This window comes from Heterocephalus glaber, unplaced genomic scaffold, assembly GCF_053883595.1.
Source record: "Heterocephalus glaber isolate CG9 unplaced genomic scaffold, H.glaber_assembly_v1.0 deba00001761, whole genome shotgun sequence".
In the NCBI taxonomy this organism is placed as follows: Eukaryota; Metazoa; Chordata; class Mammalia; order Rodentia; family Bathyergidae; genus Heterocephalus; species Heterocephalus glaber.
The window spans coordinates 3536169-3557581 of NW_028258458.1; the positions used below are offsets into that span (position 1 = coordinate 3536169).

Here is a 21413-nt window from a genome sequence, read left to right on the forward strand (position 1 = left end):
TGCATTTCACCAACTTTTATTAAATGTCAGAGATTAAGAAAGCAGCGCTGTGTCTTTGCTGTGCAGATCCGTGGAGGGAACCTTCCAGTGTAGGTGTCTTGGGGAGACATGCAACCCACCCCACTAAGGAGCCTGGGGACGGTTTTCTTTTCTTTTCTTTTGCGGGGGGGGGGGGGGCAGGACAGTGAGACAGGGTCTCCCCGTATAGTTCAGGCTGCCTTAAACTCAAACTCACTGTGTAACCCAGGCTGGCCCGGAACTCAAGGCGATCCTCCTGCCGCAGCCTCCACAGTGCTGAGGTCATAGGCGTGCACCACCACGCCAGGCCCCTGGGGACCTTTTTCAAGGGCACTGGGCAAATGAGCACACAGAGGCTGAGTTTTGAAATGTGGATTAAAGTAGAAGGGAGGTTTTACCAGTCACCTCTGCCCTCCGCAGCAGGGAGAACTACAGCTCGTTCTGCCTCTGAAACTCAGGGAAGGGCCCCTGAGCCCCGTGGAACCTGCCCGCCGGCAGCTCCTCCTCCTCCTCCTCGCGGGCTCTGGTCACCTCCTCCTTGATCAGGATGTCATCCATCTCCTTCTCCGGGCCCTGGAGGAAGAACAGCACAGGCTGGGCAGCCCACGGTCACCTTGTCCTAAGAGCCCCTAAGGACAGCAAGTCCATCCCTGGGGCTGGGCTGGGGGGGCAGGGGGGGTCCTGGGTTCAACCCAGCTCCTCCACCACGGGCTCCTTCCCAGAGGCTGCCAATGCCTCTTCTGCAAGAATATGATCACATCAAAAGGCTGAGATGGAGAAATTATCCAGTGCTTTAGTGCTTCAGTCAGCTTTCTGTGACGTGACAAAACACCTGAGGGAACCAATTTTAAGGAGCAAAGGTTTATTTTGGCTCCTGATTGTGGAGGTTTCAACCCTGTTGCCTGGAGCCCAGCACCAGAAGCAGCTCCCATCCTGGCAGCCAGGAAGCAGAGGGGAAGGGGTGAACCTAACAGCCCTTTGAGACCACACCCAGTGACCTCACTTCCTCCCACCAGGACCCCTCTCAAAGGTTCCACGCCACAGGTTGGCTACCAAGCTGAGCAATCCTAGATTTAGATCCAGTCCTAAGCGTCCTCGTAAGAGACGATAAAGGTGGGCTGGGGATTTATCTCAGTGGCACCATGCCTGCCTCCCAAGCGCAAGGTCCTCAGTTTGATTCCCAGTACCAAAAAACAAAAAAGAGAGAGATGATAAAGGAGATCTGATACACAGGGACAAGAAGAGCAGACCATGTGACGCTGGAGGAGAGATTAGCATGATGCAGTCACAAGCCAGGGAACACCAGGAGTAGATCCTGGCTTCCACAGCCTATACCCATCTTGATTTCAGCCCAGTGATACAACTTTGGACTTCTGGCCCCAGAGCCGTGAGGGCAGTGGATTCTGCTGTCTCAAGGCACCACGTGTGGTCATTGGGGATGGCAGCCCCAGCACAGATGCATCCCCTCCGGTGGGTGACCGTGGATTGGACCCTCCAGAGTCATGAGCCGAAAGGAGCCTTTCCTCTGCTGGGAGCTGGCTGCCCCGTCTGGCTGTAGGATCCTCAGGGGTGAACAGGGTATGCTTCTTGAGAGGTGAAGGAGGCCCCTGGAAACCTCCTGTGCTCTAAGCTGGCTGGGGGTTCACTCGTCAGACCCCGGAGTCCTCTCCCACGTGACAGACTCCAGTGTGGGAGTCACACAAGCTGGTGAGTGCTCACAGGAAGTGTGTGCATCCTCTATACCTTGGTTTGGCCCTAGGTGGCTTTCCCAAAATTTTCTGCATACTCCTCATCATCTGTGAGCAGGAAGTTATCAAAGATGGTTCCCGACCTCACCTGCAGGGGAGAAAACGGCCTTCATTGTTTTGGTTCAGGTTTTTGTTTTTGTGAGACAGGGCCTCACTATGTAGATCTGATTGGCCTTGAACCCACTGTGCAGTCCAGGCTGGCCTGGAACCTGCAATCCTCCTACCTGAGCCCCCCAGAGTCCTGGGGCAACGGGCGTGTGTCACCACACCTGGCTAAACTCAGTTACTAAAATGAAGCCAGCTGGAAACCAGTGACCTGCCACAGCTCCAGCCCGATGGCGCCGATGCTCTGGAATTCCGAGAGGTCGTACTGCGTCAGGTAGCCGGTGCCTGTCATCTTCTCAGGCAGCCAGGGGTCTTGGCTGATTCTCTCCGGTTTCAGGCCAGCCTGCAACAGCCAACCACGGGCTGGTCCAGGGGAGAGCAGGGCGGGGCCAGCCCGGGCGTGTCCCCTACAGGGCGGGGCACCACACACCTGGTAGAGCGGCTTCTGCAGCATGGGCCCCGGCCAGTCCCCGTCTAGCTCACTGTGCCAGTCGCCGGGCTTGCTGCCCGCAGCGTCCAGCAAGTGCTTCTCCCAGTCCTGCAGAGGCACAGCCCGTCAATCAGGTGCTGGCTTCGGGCAGCGGGATTCTGTCTCTCTCCCTCTTCCACTGCAGAACTGTGGAGGGAAGCGGGGTGTACACTTTCCAAGCCAGCGCCTGGCACTGGGCCACATGCCACCTGGCCCAGGAGAGGCAGGGAGGCCCTGTCACGGGGGAGCCCCAAGTGCCCAGGGACCCAGGACCCAGGTCCCCGAGCTCTGGGGGGATTCCAGCCCCGCTCTTCAGGGCTGAAGGTGAAATGCTGGGGCGAAAGGTAACGGTGGGAGAGTCCACGATTAGCAGCCACTCGGGTCGCAGCGCGTCTGTTCCCTCTGCCGTGGTCACGCAGGGACTGTGCCCAGGGCAGGGCAGCTGTGACCCAGGAGGCCTGCCGGGGAACTGGTAGGCAGTGGGAGATCCCAGCGGCATCATCGAGCCCTTTGTGCACAGTGCAGACGCGCACTCAGGCACCCACTTCACGACTGTGAGCCCCTAAAACTCACACCTTTAAATCTTAACCCCAGCATCACGGTATGAGGAGCCAGGGCCTGTGGGAGGCGCCAGGGTTTGGATAAAGGTTCCCATGTTCAAACGCGTGGAGCGTAGGGGCCGGGGATGTAGCTCAGTGGTTTTGCCGCCTGCTGCGCAAGCGCAAGGACCTGAGTTCGAGCCCCGGTACAAAAAAAAAACAACCCCCATGTGACTGAGGCCAAAACCTGTGGAGTGCTGCAGAGGTGCCTGACCTTAGAGAGGCGGGGCTTAGGGAGGAAGTGAGGTCACATGGGGCGTGGCCAGGAGGGGATATTAGGCCCCAGCCTTCCCCTCTTCCAGCCAGGTGACCAGCTCCCCTAGGGTTGCTGTCAGCGGACTCCTGCCTCCTGCATCTAAGGACTGAAGGGCCCGAGATGAGCCCCAGTGAACCTTTCCTATCACTGGAGCCTGCATGGGAACCTGGGAACACGGCAATAATTATTCCGTTGTCCCTGTGGGCAGGTGGGACAGGGAGGCCACCTGACTCCCAGGGGACCCGCACCAGAGCCCGCCGGCTGCCACCCTGACCTGGACTTCCAACCCCAAAAAAGTGTTTTTTCTTTTAAAATAACAAATACTAATATTGCTTTGTTTTGGTTTGGTTTTTTTGAGACAGGGTCTTGCTATGTAGCCCAGGCTGGCCTTGAACTTGTGGCGACCCTCCTGCCTCAGCCTCCCAAGTGCTCGGATTACAGGCATGTGTGGAAGGGCTAGAACCCAGCCTCATGTGTGCTAGCCAGTGGTCACCACTGCGTACAGTTCCATATATGACAAAATTTTAATAAGTAATGTATAATTTTTAAAAGGTTAGCAACAATTATCTTTTTATTAAGAATGCACTGCTTAGCCGGGCATGGTGGTGCATGCCTGTAATCCTAGCACTCGGGAGGCTGAGGCAGGAGGATCACCAAGGGTTTGAGACCACCTGGGCTACATAATGAGTTCAAACCCAGCCTAGACTACATACCAAGACCCTGTCTCAAAAAGCAAACAAGGGGCAGGGATGTAGCTCAGTGGTGCCATGCCTGCCTCACAAGCTCAAGGACCCGAGTTCGATCTCGGGTACCAAAAAAAAAACAATAACAAAAACAACAAAACGGACAAAACCCTATCTGCTCCCATGTCAAATGTAAGCACACCTTCTGCAACACATCGCCCCGTGTGGCTGAGAGGCAGCCACTGTCACAAGACCGTTCCCTTTCCTGCACTGCAACGGTGCAGGCGGGAGGCCCGCCACCCCCCACAGCGCGCATGCGCAAGCCCATCCCAAAGGCACACGCCTGGTCCACTCCCGCTTTCTCTGGTCCGAGCCTGGGGACGGCGCCGCCCCCTGCTCCGTTTTCCTCAGCGACGTCAACTGCCAGTCATACTCGATGCTGCCCGATTCGATGGACTGGCCATCGATCTTCACTTCGTAAGTGAGATCTGACCTCAGGACCAGAGTGTAGAGGTGCGTAAAGCCGTCAACCTGCACGTGGGAGGGACAGAGGGGCTCGGTGAAGCCTTGCAGTTTCCCTCCAGGTCCACACATGGCGTGTGAAGCTGGCACCAGGGCGGTCTCATAGAAAAACAAGAGAAGTCGGGCGTGGTGGCGCACACCTGAAATCCCAGCACTCTGGAGGCTGAGGCAGGAGGGTCACTGCGAGTTCAAGGCCAGCCTGGGCTACACAGTGAGACCCTGTCTTGCAAAAACCAGAAAACCAAAGACAACAAAGTGATGTCCCCTCTGAATACAGCTGCTTCCCAGCACAGGGAGGAGCGTCGTCCGGTGCACGGAGCAGGCAAGGCAGGACCCTCTGCTGATGCAGGGTACAGCCGCTGCCCTCACACTGGAGCTACTAGCCCAGGCTGGCCTCAAACTCTCCAAGATCCTCCTGCCTCAGCCTCCTGAGTGCTGCATTGACAAGTGTGCACCACCACGCCCAGCCCAGGTTCTTTATTGCAACACTGAGCTGCATCTCAGGTCCTTTTTTTAAAATCCTGAGACAGGGTCCCACTAAGAACTGGCCGTCCTCCTGCCTCGGTCTCCCATCTGAGTATGTGTCATCGTGCCTAGCTCCTTTCCTTTTTTTGAGACGGCCTCGCTGTGCAGTCCAGGCTGGCCGAAAACTTGCAGTGATCCTCCTGCCTCAGCCTCCCCAGTGCTGGGATTACAGCATGCTCCACCACGCCTGGCTGCCCTTTCTTAATTTATACCTTGGGCTCCATCACCCCGAGTTGCTGGCCTCCCAGGTGGTGACATCCTCTTCCATGTGTGTGCAGATGCTGCCAACCCCAGCAGCTGCCACCCCAACCACTGGCCTGTACTGCAGACTCAGTTTCCAGCAACTTCCTGGATGGGGCGGCTCTGCCTGGTCACCTGCTGGGATTCCACCCTGGCTGCTCCAAGCTCACCGGTGTCTGCCGAGCCCCTCCCGGCCTGTGGTCCCCTCCCAGTGCTTGGTGACGCTGTTCACAGCCATTGCCTATGCCCAGGTTCTCCTGTTCCACTCATCACAGTGCCCTTGGATTCTCCTGCTGATTTTTTTCTATTTGCACTGCTGGGCTGGAACCCTGGCCTGGACCAGGAGCCAAACCCAGCCCCGCCCTCTCCTGGGATCTGGACTCAGAGCCTCCTGTCCCCTGCTCCCCACCCCCTTGCCCTGCCTCTGAACAGCTAGGGCTTCTTCTTTTTTTTTTTTTTTGGTACTGGGGATTGAACTCGGGTCCTTGCGCTTCCCAGGCAGGTGGCGGAACCACTGAGCTAAATCCCTGGCCCAGGACTTCTTTTTGTTTGTCTCGTTTTGAGACAGGGTCTCGCTGGCCCTGAATTCATGACCATCCTGCCTCAGACTCCCAGGTGCTGAGATTACAGGCACGTGCCATTGTGCCCAGGCCAGTCGCTTCTACTAACAGGCGGGTGAAGTCCTGTCCCAGGAAACTGTCTGGGTCAGTTGCCCCTTCAGGTGACCGAGCTGTGCCTGAGGCCCCAGTGCCCCTGTGGCAGCACAGCCTGGGGACTGTCCTAGGGGACCATGTCCTGGCTGGGGTGACCAGCTCCGCAGCCTCTCCTGCTCCCCATGGCTCTTATGTGCCCTGGGACCAGCTGTGGAGATGCACAGACACCGGAGGGGGGCGGGTCTCGCCATGGCCCATGGGCTGGGCTGGGGTGTCGGGCCAACCACAGTGTTTGGGGGGGACCCACTCATCCTTTAAAGTCCTTCTTCGCCAAGTGTTGTGCATGCCTGTAACCTGGAGCCCTGTCGGCTGAGGCAGGAGGGTTACAAATTCAGCCTGGGCAGTTTGGTGACTGAGTCCCTGCCTCCAGTGAAAAAGTAAAAAAGGTAGCTCAGTGTGAAAGCCCTGGGTTCAATCCCTAGTACCAAAAATTAAAATTTTCTTTCCATGGGCTTCCTGAGTAAAAAAGCAGAAAGTGGCCGGGCGTGGTGACACACGTCTATAATCCCAGCACTCGGGAGGCTGAGGCAGGAGAATTGCTACAAGTTCAAGGCGAGCCTGAGGTACACAGGAGTTCAAGGCCAACCCAAACGAATAGAGGCCCTTTCTCAAAAAACTACAAAAAACCCAAGGAAATGAAGAAAAAGAAAAGAGAAGAAAAAGAAAAGAGAAGAAAAACACAAGAAAGAAAGAAAAACGGGAAAGTATGTTGTTTACAAATACTGCTACTTTAGCTGAGTGTGGTGCCGCCTGTGCTCCCAGCACTCAGGAGGCTGAGGCAGGGAGATCACTGCAAGGTCAAGGCCAGCCTGGACTACCTAGCGAGACCCTGTCTCAAAAACTAAAACCAACCAAACAAAAAAGGAATCTGGCCACTTATGTGCTGGGATTTGAGGACTGTGTGAATTCCCCGGAATGCTTTTCCACCCTGGGTATTTGGTTCTTGGATGCTGGCGGTGCAGGCAGAGGGTAGCTGTCTGGCTGTGACCCTTCTGTGGGACCTGACAACACAGTGTCACTGCTCACAGGACGTGACAGAGGCCCTCCTGGGTGGCTGCTCAGACAGCAGAGCAGCCGCAGTGGGTGGGGCGGGCAGGGCCCTGGCCATCCTGGGCTCAGTTACACTGGCACAGCAGGCTCTCCCCACGAGTCAGCGTGGCCAGCATGAGCATGAGCAGGGCACCCAGTAGCACCCACGGGCCCAGCTGCTCAGGAGGCTGAGTCAGGAGGAGCCAGGAGTCTGAGGCCAGCCCTGGGGAATGTAGGGAGTGCCCATCTCAAACAAAAAAGGGAACACAAAGGAAGGAAAGAGAAGGGGAGAAGCAAAGCCACTCATCTGAATATGGGAGCAGTTACCTTACACTTGATCGATTTCTTGTTTGCATGATACTCATTCTTGAATTGTAAAATAACATGAACTTTCTTGAGATCAAATCCACAGATATCAGGTCCTACAAACACAAGAGCGGTGCAGTGCATCAGCGTCCTTGCCCAGGAGGCTCCTCCACAGACGAGCGCCCGCTGGCCACCCTTTCTCGGGACAGATTTACTAACAAGGGACGACACAGACCCGGCCTCAAGCTAGGAGGGGACAGGCCTGACGTCAGCTGAGCGTCCCCGAGGCCTGGTCTGGGGTTCTGAGGGCACCTGCGGCACTACTGCCCTAGGAGAGAGGCAGTGCCACCCGAGGCCTCACGAAGCTGCTCTGCCCAGGGAGCGACAGTGACGGGCAGGAATCATTCACCTTTGTCTGAAGGACCTCACGGCAACACAACATATGTGTGCTGTGTTTTACATTTTATTCAGAACCAGTGATTGAATCCAAGGCCTTTGCACTAAGCTACATTCCCAGTCCCCTCTTTTTTCTTTTTAAATTTGAGACAGGGTCTGGCTAAATCACTAAGTTGCCTGGGCTGGGCTCAAACTTGCCACCCTCCTGCCTCAGCCTCCTAGAGTGCTAGGAGCTAGGACGACAGGTATGTGCCACCAATCCTTTTGTGTCCTTAATGATAAATCCGGATTGCAGGCTCGAGATAGATTATGATCAGGATACAAATTCTGATCCTGGGCCGGGGATTTAGCTCAGTGGTTTCACTGCCTGCTGCGCAAGCACAAGGACCCGAGTTCGATCTCTGGTACCAAAAAAAAAAAAAAAAAGAAAGCAACAGGTTCTGATCCACTGTAAAATCTAGAGTTTCATTCAAAAGTTAAAGGCTGTGCATGCGTGTGTGTGTGTGTGTGTGTGTGTGTGTGTGTGTGTGTGTGTGGTGTTTTGTCTTGCAGTACAGGGATGGAGCCCAGGGCCCTGTGTATTCCAGGCAAGCGCTCACCAGATAGCTGCACCCCCAGCCCTATGAATATTTTTTGGTTGTTTTTTTGAGACAATAATTTGCTATGTAGCCCAGGCTGGCTTCAAACTCCTGGGGATCCTCCTGCCTCAGCCTCCCGAGTCCTGGGATGACAAGCAAGTGCCACCACTCCCAGTGTGTTTTAAATTGGTATTTATAGCAGCTGGCTGTGGTGGTGCACACCTGTCATCCCAGGACTGGGGAGGCTGAGGCAGGAGGATCACTGGGAGTTCCAGGCCACCCTGGGCTACTTAGCAAGACTTAGTCTCAAAAAATGTAAATAAATAAAGAGGTAGGTACTTACAGGTTTAAATGGAATTCCCTGGGCTGGGGCCAGGTGAGTGGGACTAGCAAGGGCTCAGAGGGTCTGGAAAGCCCCTCAAGCCTGCTCTGGAATCCTGTCTTGGCTTTCTGGACCTTAAGCCTGAAGAACGTGCTCAGGCATCTGGTCTGTGCCAGCTGGAACCCGAGGGGCCAAAGCTCCAGACCCGCTCTGGATGTGTCCGTGTAGGTGCCCCAAGAACACTGTGGGTCCATGGCCCGCTCCGGCCCCAAACCAAGCTCAACCTCAAAGGGTGGCGCAGGCCACATCCGAGAGCAGACGGAGACCGAGCACCGTGCTGGCCACGGGCCCTGGCCGTCTTCACCAGGACCGCCTGGCTCCAGGCCGAAGCTGTGTTGTGGGACTCGGTCTGGATCCCTTCCTGGGTGAAGACGAGCAGCTGATTTCCCCTTCCAAGCTGGGCATAGTCTCCCTCTCTGTTCCCCACACACTCTGTGAAGATTTCATTAAGCTACAGAAAAGACCCTGAACCCAGTGGGAAATCTGGCCCCCTCCAGGGATGGGGGTGATATATCCAAGCACCAGCTGGAAGTGATGGCGCACACCTGTCATCCCAGCTCTGGGGAGGCTGAGGCAGGAGGATCTCGGAGAGCTCGAGGCCAGCCTGGGCTACCCTGTCTGAAAAGTGAGAGCTCGTTTCAAAGGACCAAAAGAAAAAACCAGTTCTGCATGGAATTCACGTGTGTGTGTGGCGTGGGGCAGACAGGGCACTGGGCTGACCTGACTAGGCAAGAGCCTCGGTTTCCTTCTCTATAAATGGGTGTTAGGGTAACTTGTGGCTGCATTTGGGAGCCCCTGGACCAAAGGCCAGAGCTGAGCTCCCCGGGCAGAGGCACTGGAGCTCATTGTGGGTTAGAAATGCAGAAGCATTGTGAATATTTCTTTTTTTATTGCGGTACTGGGGATGGAACCCAGGGCCTTCGCACTGAGCTACATCCCGAGCCCTTTTAATTTTTTTGGACAGGGTCTCACTAAGTTGTTAAATTGCCCAAGTTGGGCTCACCCTTGCGATCCTCCTGCCTCAGCCTACCAGGGTGCTGGGATCCCAGGCGTGGCCACCAGGCCCAGCTGAGATGTCCATTTTCGGAGTGTCATGTTGGCACTGAAAACACCCCAGGGCCGGGGTGCTGGCCTAACCTGTCCCAGGCCCGGGCTTCATCCCCCGCATCGAAGACAAAGTTCCGGGTTTGAGAGCTCCTTGGTGTCAGGTTCGGATTAGGGGTGCCGAGCCCCACGGGCAGATCACACAGCATGGACACCTGGGGTCAGAGCCCCTTGCTGCATGGCCGGGCAGTGAGCCAAGCCTTGAAGGTGGGACGCACCGAACATGATGTAGTACGGGGACCTGGCGTTCAGGCCCCTCTGGTCCAGGTCGGCTGGGAAGACCTTCACGTAGCCACCGCTGCAGTCCACCTTCTGTTCATGCTTCACCGTGTACTGGAGCACCAGCGTCCGGCCCTTGTTGCTGAATGGCTTGAAGCGAGCGGAGATGGCATAGAAGTGGCTGTTCTGCGTGGTCTGCAGACCTGCAGGCGGAAGGGCCCCATCACACATGGCTTTGTACATTTTATTTATTTTTTTGAGACAAGATCTCACTATGTAGCCCAGGCTGGCCTTGAACTTGCAGCGATCCTCCTGCCTCAGCCTCCCGAGTGCTGGGATTACACCCTGGTCCTTTTGCCCTCCACAGCAAAAGTCTGGAGCTCTCCCCACGGCCTGCTGCCTACAGCATGGTGCACATGCACAGGGCCCACACCTCCCACTCTCTTCCACGCAGTTAGACCCCACACCATGTTTTGTGCTTTACAGAGCCAGCTGTGTGTGTTGCTCAGGTCCTGGGGATGGGATCCAGAGCTCGTGTTAGGCAAGGGCTTTGCCACTGTGCTGCACCCCAGCCCTCTTTAAAGTTTTTTTACCCAGGGTGCCCACCTGTAACCCTAGGGGCAGGACGATGCCAAGTTCGATTCCCACCTGGGCAATGTAGCAAGACTTGGTGGCACACTCAGCAGTAGTGGTGGTGAGCCCCGGGTTTGATCCCCATACTAAATAAATGAACAAAATAAAATCTCATTTTTGAGACGGGCTTGCTAAGGTGTCTAGGATGGCCTCCAACCTGTGTTCCTCCTGCCTCAGCCTCCTGAGTGTGGAGATTCCAGGCACACAGGACCATGCCTGGCTTCAAATTTTTTCTTGTTAAATCTAGGCATTCCTGTCAGGGCATGGTGGTGCACACCTGTAATCCCAGCACTCAGGAGGCTGAGGCAGGAGGATTGTCTTGAGTTCAAGGCCAGCCTGGGCTACAGTAATGTGGTCACAATGAAGGGGAACTGGAAGGTAGTGAAGAGAAACTGGCTAAGGAAACCTGTGATCCTCCTGCCCCTCAGCCTCCCAGAGTGCTGAGATACAGGAGGTCGCCCCAGCACCGCTGGGTTTTGTTGTTGTTGTTTTTTTTGGGGGGGGGGTTGTTTTTGGTACTGGGGATTGAACTCGGGTCCTTGTGCTTGCAAGGCAGGCAGTGGAACCACCGAGCTAAATCCCCGGCTGGTTTTGTATTCTTTTTTGGGGGGGGGCAGGTACTGAGGATTGAACTTGGGTCCTTGCGCTTGCATAGCAGGTGCTGAAACTACTGAGCTAAATCCCCAGCCCATGGTTTTTTATTCTTGACAGCAGCCATTCCTCTTGGGGCAAAATGGACTCTCAATAGTTTTGATTTGCATTTCCCTGAAGATGTGGAACATTTTTCATGCGCTTATTGGCCATTTGTATGTCTTTTGAGAAGTGGCTGTTGAATTAATTTGTCCATTTATTGATTGGGTTATTATTTTTTTTTGGTGTTTTTTTTTGGAGTCCTTTCTGTATACTTTATGTATTCTCTGTCAAAAACATAGCTAACAAAGATTTTCTCCCACTCTATAATTCTCTTGTCATTGTGGTTCTTTTTCTTTGTGCCGCAGAAGTGTTTGTTGTTTGTTCCTGTGGATGGAACCGCAGCACCTTATCTGAGCACCTTTGAGAGGGTCTCCCGAGATCGTTAAGTTGCCTGAGGCGAGGCCTTGGGTCCGACTTTTCTGCCTGGGTGCTTATGGATGACTTGGGGCAAGCAGAGAAACAAGAAAACTAAACACAAAGCAAAGAAAATCCTGTTTGTGTCTTGGTAGCCTCCCCTGGGAAACAGGGAGGGGCGTTGGGGATGTGTCACACGTGTTTTCAAAGTGTGCTCTGTGCCTGTAATCTCACCACTGAGGGAGGCTGAGGCGGGAGGATCTCAAGTTCGAGTCCCACCCGGGTAATTTAGCGACTCTGTCTCAAGATAGATATAGGTGAATGCGTGGGTGGATAGCGCTGGGCAAGAGGCGCAGCGGTAGACCGCCCCTGGGCTCGATCCCAGTACCACCAAAATAAAAATAAAAATAAAAATGCTGTGGGGGTGTAGCCCTGGCTTGGCTTCTCCTGAGTCTACACTGACCTTTGTCCTTCTCTTTGTGACCATAGAACTTCCCCGACGAGAGTCGGAAGTGGCCGAGCCGGGAGTCGTTGGACGGCACCCAGCGGTTCCTGCAGTGTTCTGCGGGGACAACACCGGTCAGCGCTCCGGGGGTAAATGGGGGCGAGGGCAGGGGGGCGCGAAGCTCCGCCCGCCCAGGCGTCGCCCGTCACCTCCGTCCAGAAACTCCTCCTGGAAGAACACAGTGGCCAGCGCCACACGGAGCGCGCACAAAGCACAAATCGAGACGCGAACCCAGGCCATTAGGGACCGGGACGCTCCTCCTGCAAAGCCCCTTTGCTCCCAGCGATCTGTTCGGCGAGCCGGGGCGTCCAGAAACTACAGCTCCCGTGACGCCTCGCGATTATGACATGAGCCACTATAGCACCCTGCCCGCGTGGTGCACGCCGGGGACGCCCCGAAACTACAAATCCCGTCACTCCTCGCGATTATGACCGGAGGAACCATTGGCCTCCGGCTCGAGGGACACGCTGGGAGCGCCCTGAAATACTACTCCCATGATGTGCCGCGATTGTTACCTGAAGCGCCATTGGTCCCTGGGGCGCCGCGGACGCCGGAAGATGTAGTCGCTTCCTCCCTGGCGCGGTTGCCGAGGCAACTGTACCCCAGGATCCGAGTAAGAGGCTGCGATCCATTTGGGGTAGGACGGCGCGGGAGGAGGATGGGGGCCGGGTGGTGGCCAGGCCTAAGAGGTCCTGCGGAGGGCGGCCCGCGCCTCAGTTTCCCCATTGCTTCAGGGACGGGGAGAAGAACCAGACGGAGGGGCTCCGTGTTTCAGTATCCTTCATTTAACAGCTTCTTTGCGGTTCTTTTACCCGTCCTACTCTTTGCTCTCTGTAAGCATAGGATCCCCTTATTTCTGGTGAATTTTCAAAGTTGCCCTTGGATCAGGGCGATCCAGCGTGGAACTGTTCCGCCACCAACGGAATGAGCCTGTCCCTGCGTCCCTTGCTTCCTAAGCTGTCTACAGACGCTCTTCTGATTATCGTTAGTAATAGGAAACGGGGGCCAGGGATTTAGCTCAGTGGTTCCGTCGCTTGCCTTGCAAGCTCAAGGACCCGAGTTCGATCCCCGGTACCAAAAGAAAAAAATTGGGCCGGGGATTTAGCTCAGTGGCACCGCACCTGCCTTGCAAGCGCAAGGTCCTGAGTTTGATCCCCGGTAGTGAAAAAAACAAAAAAATCATGTATGTATTTAGGAAACGGGCACACACACGTAATGTTTTATTTTTTTGTCTTTAAAGTCTTTTTACTGGGGATTGAACCCGGGGTTTTTGCACTGAGCTACATTCCCAGTCCCTTTTTAAAATTTTTATTTTGAGACAGGGTCTCACTGAGCTCAAACGCCACAGCCTCCCATACTGCTAGAACGAGAGTCCTTGGCCACCAGGCCTGGACCCAGTAAGGGATCCTCCTCCTCTGTGCTCAGGAGCCTCCCTGAGAACAGGACGAAGCCCTTCCCTTCTTCCCAGAAAAACATCCCAGCAGGCCTGCCGGACTGGAGCCAGCTCGGGCAGGGCAGGGCCAGTCTGCCCATGGTGTTGCCCACTCCCACTTGGCCAAAGTGGGGTCCCCAGGGGCTGTTAGATCCTCGGTCTGGGTGCACAGGGGATCTGGATAAAGCACAGCTCCACTCTGGGGTGAGGACCCTAGAGAGGAGCAGTGAGGGTCACTGTGGTGCCTCAGGGAACCCCTAACCCCTTCAAGGGTCACAGATTAAGGGGACCTGGAAAGGGGGAAGGTCTGCATACCAGCTGCCCTAGAGGAGTGTGCTTTTAAATACTTTATTTGGATCAGTGCACATTTGCAGTACGTACTGGCCACATTCCTCATGGGGAACTGGCATGTGGACAGGACAGGTCTTCATTAGCTTCACTTCCTCTTCCCTCCCTTCCCTCATCCCACAATAACTGTGATTACTGCATACCACACACATGCACTAATAAAACAATTTCTTTTTGGTACCAGGGATCAAACTCAGGACTTTCCGCTTGTGAGACACGCAGCGCAGCAGCACCACTGAGCTAAATCCCAGGCCCAACAATTTTTTTTTTGAGACAAGGTCTCACTGTGCCATTCAGGCTGACCTTGAACTCATTATGTAGTCCAGGCTGGCCTCAAACTGGCAATCCTCCTGTCTCAGCCTCCCAAGTGTTGGGATTATAGGTGTGCACCATCACACCCAGCCAATAAAACAAAATTTTTAAAAAAATTATGGAGACTTCAAAATATTACAACAAATTGAAAAGATGAGCAAAGCTGGGTGATGTGGTGGCGTAGGCCTGTAATCCCAGTACTCAGGAGGCTGAGGCAGGAGGATGTCAAGTTCAAGGCCAGCCTGGGCTAGTGAGTTTGAGGCTGGCCTAGACTATAGGGCAAGACCCTGTCTCCAAAAAAATAAAATAAAATAAAGGGCTGGGGATTTAGCTCAACGGCACAGCGCCTGCCTGGCAACCACAAGGTCCTGAGTTCAATCCCCAGTACCCCCCAAATAATGAATGAATGAATGAATTAAAAATCGGCCCCACCCGCTAGCCCAAAAGGAATGGCAGTCTGGTTTCAACTGGGGTTCTGCAGAGGATAGCTGTGTTGAAAGCCGAGTGGGCACTGTGGTCTTTAGCCGATGAGGGCCTGGGGTGCACGCCAGCAACCTCAGTTTTCCTTCCGATGCACTGTCTTCCTCTGTCCCTAGGTTGGCATCTGTGAGGAAAACCAGCTTTCCCGGGCCCGGTGCCTTTGGCCTCCAGGACGTCTGGTCAGATGAGCCACAGATGGAGGACATCGGGGACCTGACCTTCCACGGACACCCCACCTGGGTGGCCCCTGCGGCCAGCAGGTTCCTAAAGGGAGACCAAAGCATGGGTGTGAAGCCTGCACGGCAGGGGAGGGGTCCCTGGCTGAGCTCAGGCAGGTCCCCCTCCACCGCCCTGGCCACCAGCACCGCCTCAGCTGCTGGGTCTCGGATCAGAGCCAGTGAGGTGCTTAGGAAGGCAGCCCGGATAGAAAGCAAGATCCTGAGCCGGGCGAAGGTGCATGTGACACAGCGGGACACAGAGTCAGACCCCAAGACCATGGGTGAGCGTCCCCCGAAGAGGAGAGAGGATATGGCCCACAGAGGCCCTGCCAGCCCCCTGTCACAGGAGGTACCAGGGACCTTCTGGACGGGATCCCAGGAGGCCGCCATGGCTGAGAGCCCAGCACCGGGTGGGGACAGCAGGAGGTTCCTGAAGACCAAGGGACCGGCCATGGGGGACAGGGGCCCAGACACCTGTGGGTGCCCGGAGGAGACGCCTCGCACTCCCAGGCGAAAGGGACATGCCAGGAAGCTGAGTTCTCCGGACAGTGAAGAGGACATGCGAGCCTTGCTAAGGAGCCTGGTGGAGTCTCCCAGAGAAGAAACATCCGGCCGTCTGGGGCTCCCTGGCGGTAAGGTCAGCCAGCAAGAACCTAGGAAAACATCCCCGGTAAGGCTTCACCTTTTTATCTGCTTGCTTTGGGTTTTGTTTTTTTTCATTTTTGTTTTTTGGGTTTTTTGGTGCTTTGAAACAGGGTCTCACCCTGTAGTTCAAGCTATAGTTTCGGTCTTTTTTTTGGTACTGTGGATGGAATTCGGGACCTTGTGCTTTCAAGTCAGGTGGCGGAACCAATGAGCTAAATCCCCAGCCCAGTTCAAGCTGGCCTTGAACTCACTATGTAGCCCAGGCTGGCCTCAAACTTGTGGTGATCCTCCTGCCTCAGCCTCCGGAAGAGCTGGGATGACAGGCGTGACCACCACACCCAGCTCTACAACCTCCTCTTTGGGCTCAATTACATTGCTGGAGTGGTCTACAGAACTCAGGGGAGCACTTATGGACGTTACTGGTTTATTATAAGGGGTTTTATTTTTTGCAGAGCTGGGAATGGAACCCAGGACCTTGGACATACTAGGCACACACTCATCACTGAGCTGTACACTGAGCAGAGGACATTTTATTTTTATTTTATTTTTTTTGGTGCCGGGGATCGAACTCAGGTCCTTGCGCTTGCGCAGCAGGCAGCGAAACCACTGAGCTAAATCCCCAGCCCCTAGAGGACGTTTTAAAGGGCACAGAAAGACAGATGGAGAGGTCCCCAGAGCAGGGCCTTGAGTTGGAGCTGGGTGCCCCGCCCTCCTGGCACTCCATAGGTTTTGCCATCTTTAGGTAAGGTGAGTGAGGGACTCACAGAGGCTTCCTCGAACTGTCACGACTGAAGCACAAAGTAGAAGAATGATTAGCAGAGTGTGACAGCACAGGCCTATAATCCCAGAACTCAGGGAGGCTGAGACAGGAGGATCAGAAGTTCAAGCCCAGGCTTCTCAACTTAGCGACTTAGCCAGACCCTGTCTCAAAATGAAAATTAAAAAGAGGGCTGGAGATGTAGCTCAGTTCAAAGGCCCTGGGTTCCATTCCTAGCACTGTAAAATAAATGAATAAGTTAATAATAAAAATAGAAATGTAATTAGACATGAGGCTCCAAGGTGGAGCTGGAGGGGGAGGGCGACCCCAGGGTGAGGGAGAGGAGCCTGGACAAGAAGTCCCCCTTCCAGCCACAGCTTAGTGACTTCCCGCCAAGCCTGTCTTCGAGCACCCAGACGCTGGGCCCTGGCTCAGATCTAAACCTAACACTCTTCCCCTGGTCCCCAAAAGACTCAAACGTGCATCTCGTATGCACAATGCACTTAGCCCATCTCTGAGCACTGCCAGATTCTCAACCGTCCAGCACTGCCAAAAAGTCCAAGTCCTGTCTCCTCTGAGACTCAGGGCAAATTTAGCTCTGAGCCCCTCTGACAATGGGAAAGTTAAATACTGCACTCCACAAGAGGGCTGCAGGACACAGATTCCCAGTCTAAAAGGGAGGAATAGGCGGATAGAAAGGAGTGAGACCCGGCAAGACCAGGACCACAGGGCAAACGTTACACCCTGCAGCTCCATGACCAGCACCCAGGGGCAAGCCGTGGGGAGATGTGAGTAGCAGTGGCGTGGGGCCAATGTCTTTCCTTAGACGCTCCTGAATTCTCTAAACTTCTGGGGTCTCCACTGCACCTTCAGCTTAACACTCACAGCTTCACACACTGCCCCCTCAGGGGCCTGGTTCCCCAGGCTGCTTTGTGAAATCTGGGTGGAAGCCTCCTTGACCCCACAACACTTGCATTCTGCATCTACCAAACCAGCACCGCATAGATAACACCAAGGTCTGCTGCCAGCTGGAGCAGTAGCCAGACCCCCTTGGACCATATTTGCAGAGGCCTCTGGAGGCGTGGGTAGCTGAACTCAGGGAAATCCTTCCCTAGTTGGCTCTGAAAAGTAGGATGCCCTGGGACTCTCTTCTCAAAGCAAAACTTCAAACTTCAAATTTTCTAATTTTTAAATTTAACCCTTTCTACTCTTTATCCTTCAAAGGGTAGGGTCTGACCAATCCCTGAGGTACCTTCAAGCCATTTTTCCTATTCTCCTGATGCATAGTACTTGGATTCTTTTATTTTTATTTATTTATTTATTTTTGGTACCGGGGATCGAACTCCGGTCCTTCTGTTTGCGAGGAAGGTGGCAGAACCAATGAGCTAAATCCCCGGCCCCTGGATTCTTTTAAATGTTAATCTTTTTTTTTTTTTCTCTGAGTTGTTTTTATTTTCCTTTCTATTTTTACATTTGTTGTAAAATTTTCTTTTTAATGTTAATCTTTTTAACAATCATATTGTTTACTTTTTTTTTTTTTGGTGCTGGGTATTGAACTTGGGACCTTATGCTTGCAAGGCAGGTGCCAGAACCACTGAGCTAAACTCCTGGCAACAATCATATTCTTTTTTTTTTTTTTTTTTTGGCAACGGGGATCGAACTCAGGACCTTGTGCTTTCGAGGCAGGCACCAGAACCACTGAGCTAAATCCCCGGCCCAACAATCATATTCTTAAAGGCCTCAACTTTCCAGGTGCTTGTTCTCTGATGAAATGGCAGACTTTTCAAATCATTCTGCTCTGATTTTATATCTATCTATCTACTTATCTGTCTGTCTATCTACTTATTTAGGTATTTTGAGACAGGGTCTATGTATTTCAGGCTGGTCTTAAACTCATTATGTAGCCCAGGCTGACCTCAAATTCACAGTGATCCTACTGCCTCAGCCTTTCCAGTGATGAGATTACAAGCGTGCACCACTGAACCCAGCTTGGCTCTGCTTTTTTCTCCTGATTTTCACAGTAATTCTGGCTAAAAGCAGCCAGGAGTACCCAGGCCACATCTTGAACATTGGGGTGCTTTGAAATTTCCTCTACCATATTAATTAGTCCATCATGTTTAAATTCATCCTCATACGGAGTCTTACGACTGGGGCAAAATGTGGACAACACACATGGCCTCTAGTCTGTCCAGTTGTCAATACAATCCTCCCGCCCATCTGAAACCTCCTGACCCTGGCCTTTACTGTCCACGTTCCTATCAGCATTCTGGTCTTCTGAGCTCCATCAGAATCTCCTATCAAGCTTGGCTTAAGGCATTCTAGGGCTGCTTTTCCAGGCAGCATCTCCAAACTTTCCCAAATACTGCATGCAAATAAGTCCCAAAGGCTGTTAAGCCATATGGTAAGCTGCTGCCTCAGCCATAACCTACTCCTGGTACCAGTTTTCTGTATCAGTCAGCTTTTCTGTATTTGGGATAAAATACCCAATACCTACAACTTACAGGAGGAGAGGTTTATTTGGCTTACGGTTTCCAGTGGGTTCAGTCCATGGTCAGCTGGATCCAAGGCAGAAGCAGGTGTGCAGAAGGATGTGAGTGAAGGAAGGGTGCTCCCCCTGTGGTAAGCAAGAAGCAGAGGGAGGAGCCAGGGGCCAGAACTCACCCTTCCAGGTCATGCCTGTGACCCCACCCTCATCCAGGCTCCACGCCCGAGCAGGAGTCTCGGGCACCATTTCAGACCTAAACCATAACGTCCACATGATTTAAGTCATGACTTTGATCATTTCTCCTTTTTGTCTCCAACCAAGTAGCATCAGATCCCGACTCAGCGGAGAGTCCTTCCCGGTGCGAAGCCTGCTCAGATGCTGAGCCCGCCAGCCTCAGGGTCAGCGCACAGGGCTCCTCACAGCACCCACTCACGGACACGCTCCCCACAGACCCCTGTCTCCGGGGACCCCACCTCCTGCACAGCCTGGCTTTCCATCTCGGGCACCTCGGTGAAGTCAGTGTCCTCCGCAGCGGTTCACGGACGGCTCGCCTCCTGCCCTGGAAGGAGTGCAGCGGGGCCCGGTGACGGCGACGACGACAGCCTCAAGGGTAATGTGTTGTCCCTGGCAGGAAGGGCCAGGTGGCACCTGGCAGCTTGCCAATGCGCTCTCTTTGTGGTAGCAGCACTCCAGACACAGGTGCTGTCCGGGCAGGCTGGGACATACTGTAATGCCCCTCCCGAGAGGCTGAGGCAGGAGGATCACAACTGAGGCCAAGTTGAGCAACATGGCAAGATCCTGTCTCAAAGCAAAAACAAGTCTGGGCCCATGGTTCAGGGGCAAGCACTTGCCTGACATGCACGAGGCCTGGCTCCGTCCCAGCCTGCCAACAACAGCAGTGAAAATACTTTGAGCTGGGCAGCGTGGCTCAGGCCTGTGACCCCTGCATCTTCGAGGCCGAGCCAGGACAATAGCAAGTTTGAGGCCAGCGTGGGCAATTTAGTGAGACCCTGTCTCAAAATAAGAAATCAAAGGGCTTGGGGATGTGGCTCAGTGCAAAGGCCCTGAACCCCCTATCACAGGTAAAAATAAAAGCGGGGCGCTGGTGTCCTGGGGGGTAGCGGTGTGGGGCTGGGCCGCCAGGCTGGGCACTGGCTGAGTGCTCTGCTCGGTCTGCAGGCGGCTGCCCCGTCCCCACTAAGAAGGAAGAGCAAGCGACCTGGTCCCCTCGGCCCCTCGGAGGGACATGGCCCTTCCTGGGGCTCCGCTGCCCTGCTTTCCCCAGTACCATCTCAGGGATGGTCCAGGCCCCACAGGGGCGTCTGAGAGTGAGGAGAGAGGCCCTGCCTGGACTTGGAGGCCCCAGGGTGGCAGTGGAGCTAGGCCCCGCCCAGCGAGGCAGGGATGCAGGTGACACCCACGTGATGGGGCAGAGAGCCCCACCACCCGCCACTTGGAGGACAAGGAGCCCCCTCGAGGGCCACTGAGGACAGCGCTGGGCTTCTCGCCCTTCTAAACATCTGTGTAGTGAGAAGGCGGCTCACACAGGGAAATTCATTGTTTATTTACAGATTTTAGGGTCAATATTTTGTCACTTGAAGATCTGGCCCCAGCCCTCTGTGAGAAATCAGACTGGGCACAGAGAGTAAGTACGGGGTCCTCGGCTTGCTCTCCCCGCCATCCCGTCCTTTTTCCCTGGTGCTGGAGCTGGAACCACGCCCTCTGCTGTGCCAGGCAGGCTCTCACCCGGAGCTACACCCCAGCACGAGTGGGTCTCTAATCACCAGACTGCCCAGGCTGGGATTGAACGTGTGGTGTGACCCTCCTGCTCAGCCCCCTAGTGGTGGGACCTTGTTGGGCTGGGTGTGGCATCTGCCGCATGCTCTTCTCCCGCCCCTCTGTCGCCCTTTACTCAGGGAGCCTGTGCGCAGGGAGAGAAGCCCTCAGGCAGCAGCCTTGTGGCCCAGGCGGCTGCTTCTGCTCAGCTGGAAGCCTCAGGATGGCCCCAACCACAGAGCTCCGCATTTCAGGGTGCGGCCACCCCTGGGGCTGGGGACAAGGGCGTCCCCACAGAGAGCAGGGCCTCGGAGTGCCTGGGTGGCAGCGTGTCCAGCAGGAGGCCGTGGTCCGAGGCCCCCTTGTGCAGCTTGGCGAGCACAGCCCACTCGCAGGACTTGGAGTGCTCACCCGGCCCCTCCCAGGGTGCCCCTGCCGGGATGCTGGACACCTTGTCCTCCAGTGCAGGGATGGCGCTCCTCCCCAGACCACCCTCGTGCAGGTGTGCCCGGGCCCGGCCTGCCACGAGAGTCACGCTGAGGGAGACGGCGGTGCAGACACTGGACGTTGCCTCCACTGGCCTGTGGGCGGAGGGTGAGTGTGGCCGGTGGGTCCTGGGCTGGGACAGTGCCCGGCGTGTGGCCACGGGGTCCTGGGAGCAGGGCATGGGCTCTTACTGTTAACTAGCTGGGGGGCCCTGGCACCCTACTTCCACCTGCCCCGGGCCAACGTTTCCAGGGCCTTTCGGCTCTGCAACACCCTGGAAAGTTCCGGAGCCACCCGCTGCAGCAGTGGTTTGGACACTGGGCACATGGCCAGGTCACAGGCTGTTCGTTTTAGGTGCTGTGCTGAGGGACAGAGAGCTGGCGCTGGTGGGTGGAGG

General features: G+C 54.9%; 2 protein-coding genes across 11 annotated transcripts in view; one reads left to right on the forward strand and one right to left on the reverse strand.

The window, feature by feature from the left end:
* Calr3 (calreticulin 3) lies at positions 1-12391 on the reverse strand. Its single transcript, XM_004873277.3, is given in 9 exon segments — positions 1-591; positions 1762-1854; positions 2083-2214; positions 2302-2438; positions 4220-4409; positions 7235-7329; positions 9892-10095; positions 12036-12134; positions 12227-12391. Coding segments are annotated over 9 exon segments (1185 nt in total). The 5' UTR covers positions 12318-12391; the 3' UTR covers positions 1-447.
* Positions 12375-21413, forward strand: part of CUNH19orf44 (chromosome unknown C19orf44 homolog) — a 12532-nt gene continuing 3493 nt past the window's right edge. For 6 of the 10 annotated variants that reach the window (XR_015447592.1, XR_002391792.2, XM_004873275.4 and 3 more), the window contains exons 1-5: positions 12375-12714; positions 14766-15537; positions 19079-19364; positions 20326-20399; positions 20671-21124. Coding sequence is in view for 8 of the 10 variants with exons in the window: in XM_004873275.4 (XP_004873332.2) it covers positions 14845-15537; positions 19079-19364; positions 20326-20399; positions 20671-21124 (1507 nt within the window). In the remaining 2 variants the exon portion in view is untranslated. The other 4 variants (XM_087201906.1, XM_021251076.2, XM_087201905.1 and 1 more) reach the window with 3 other exon arrangements.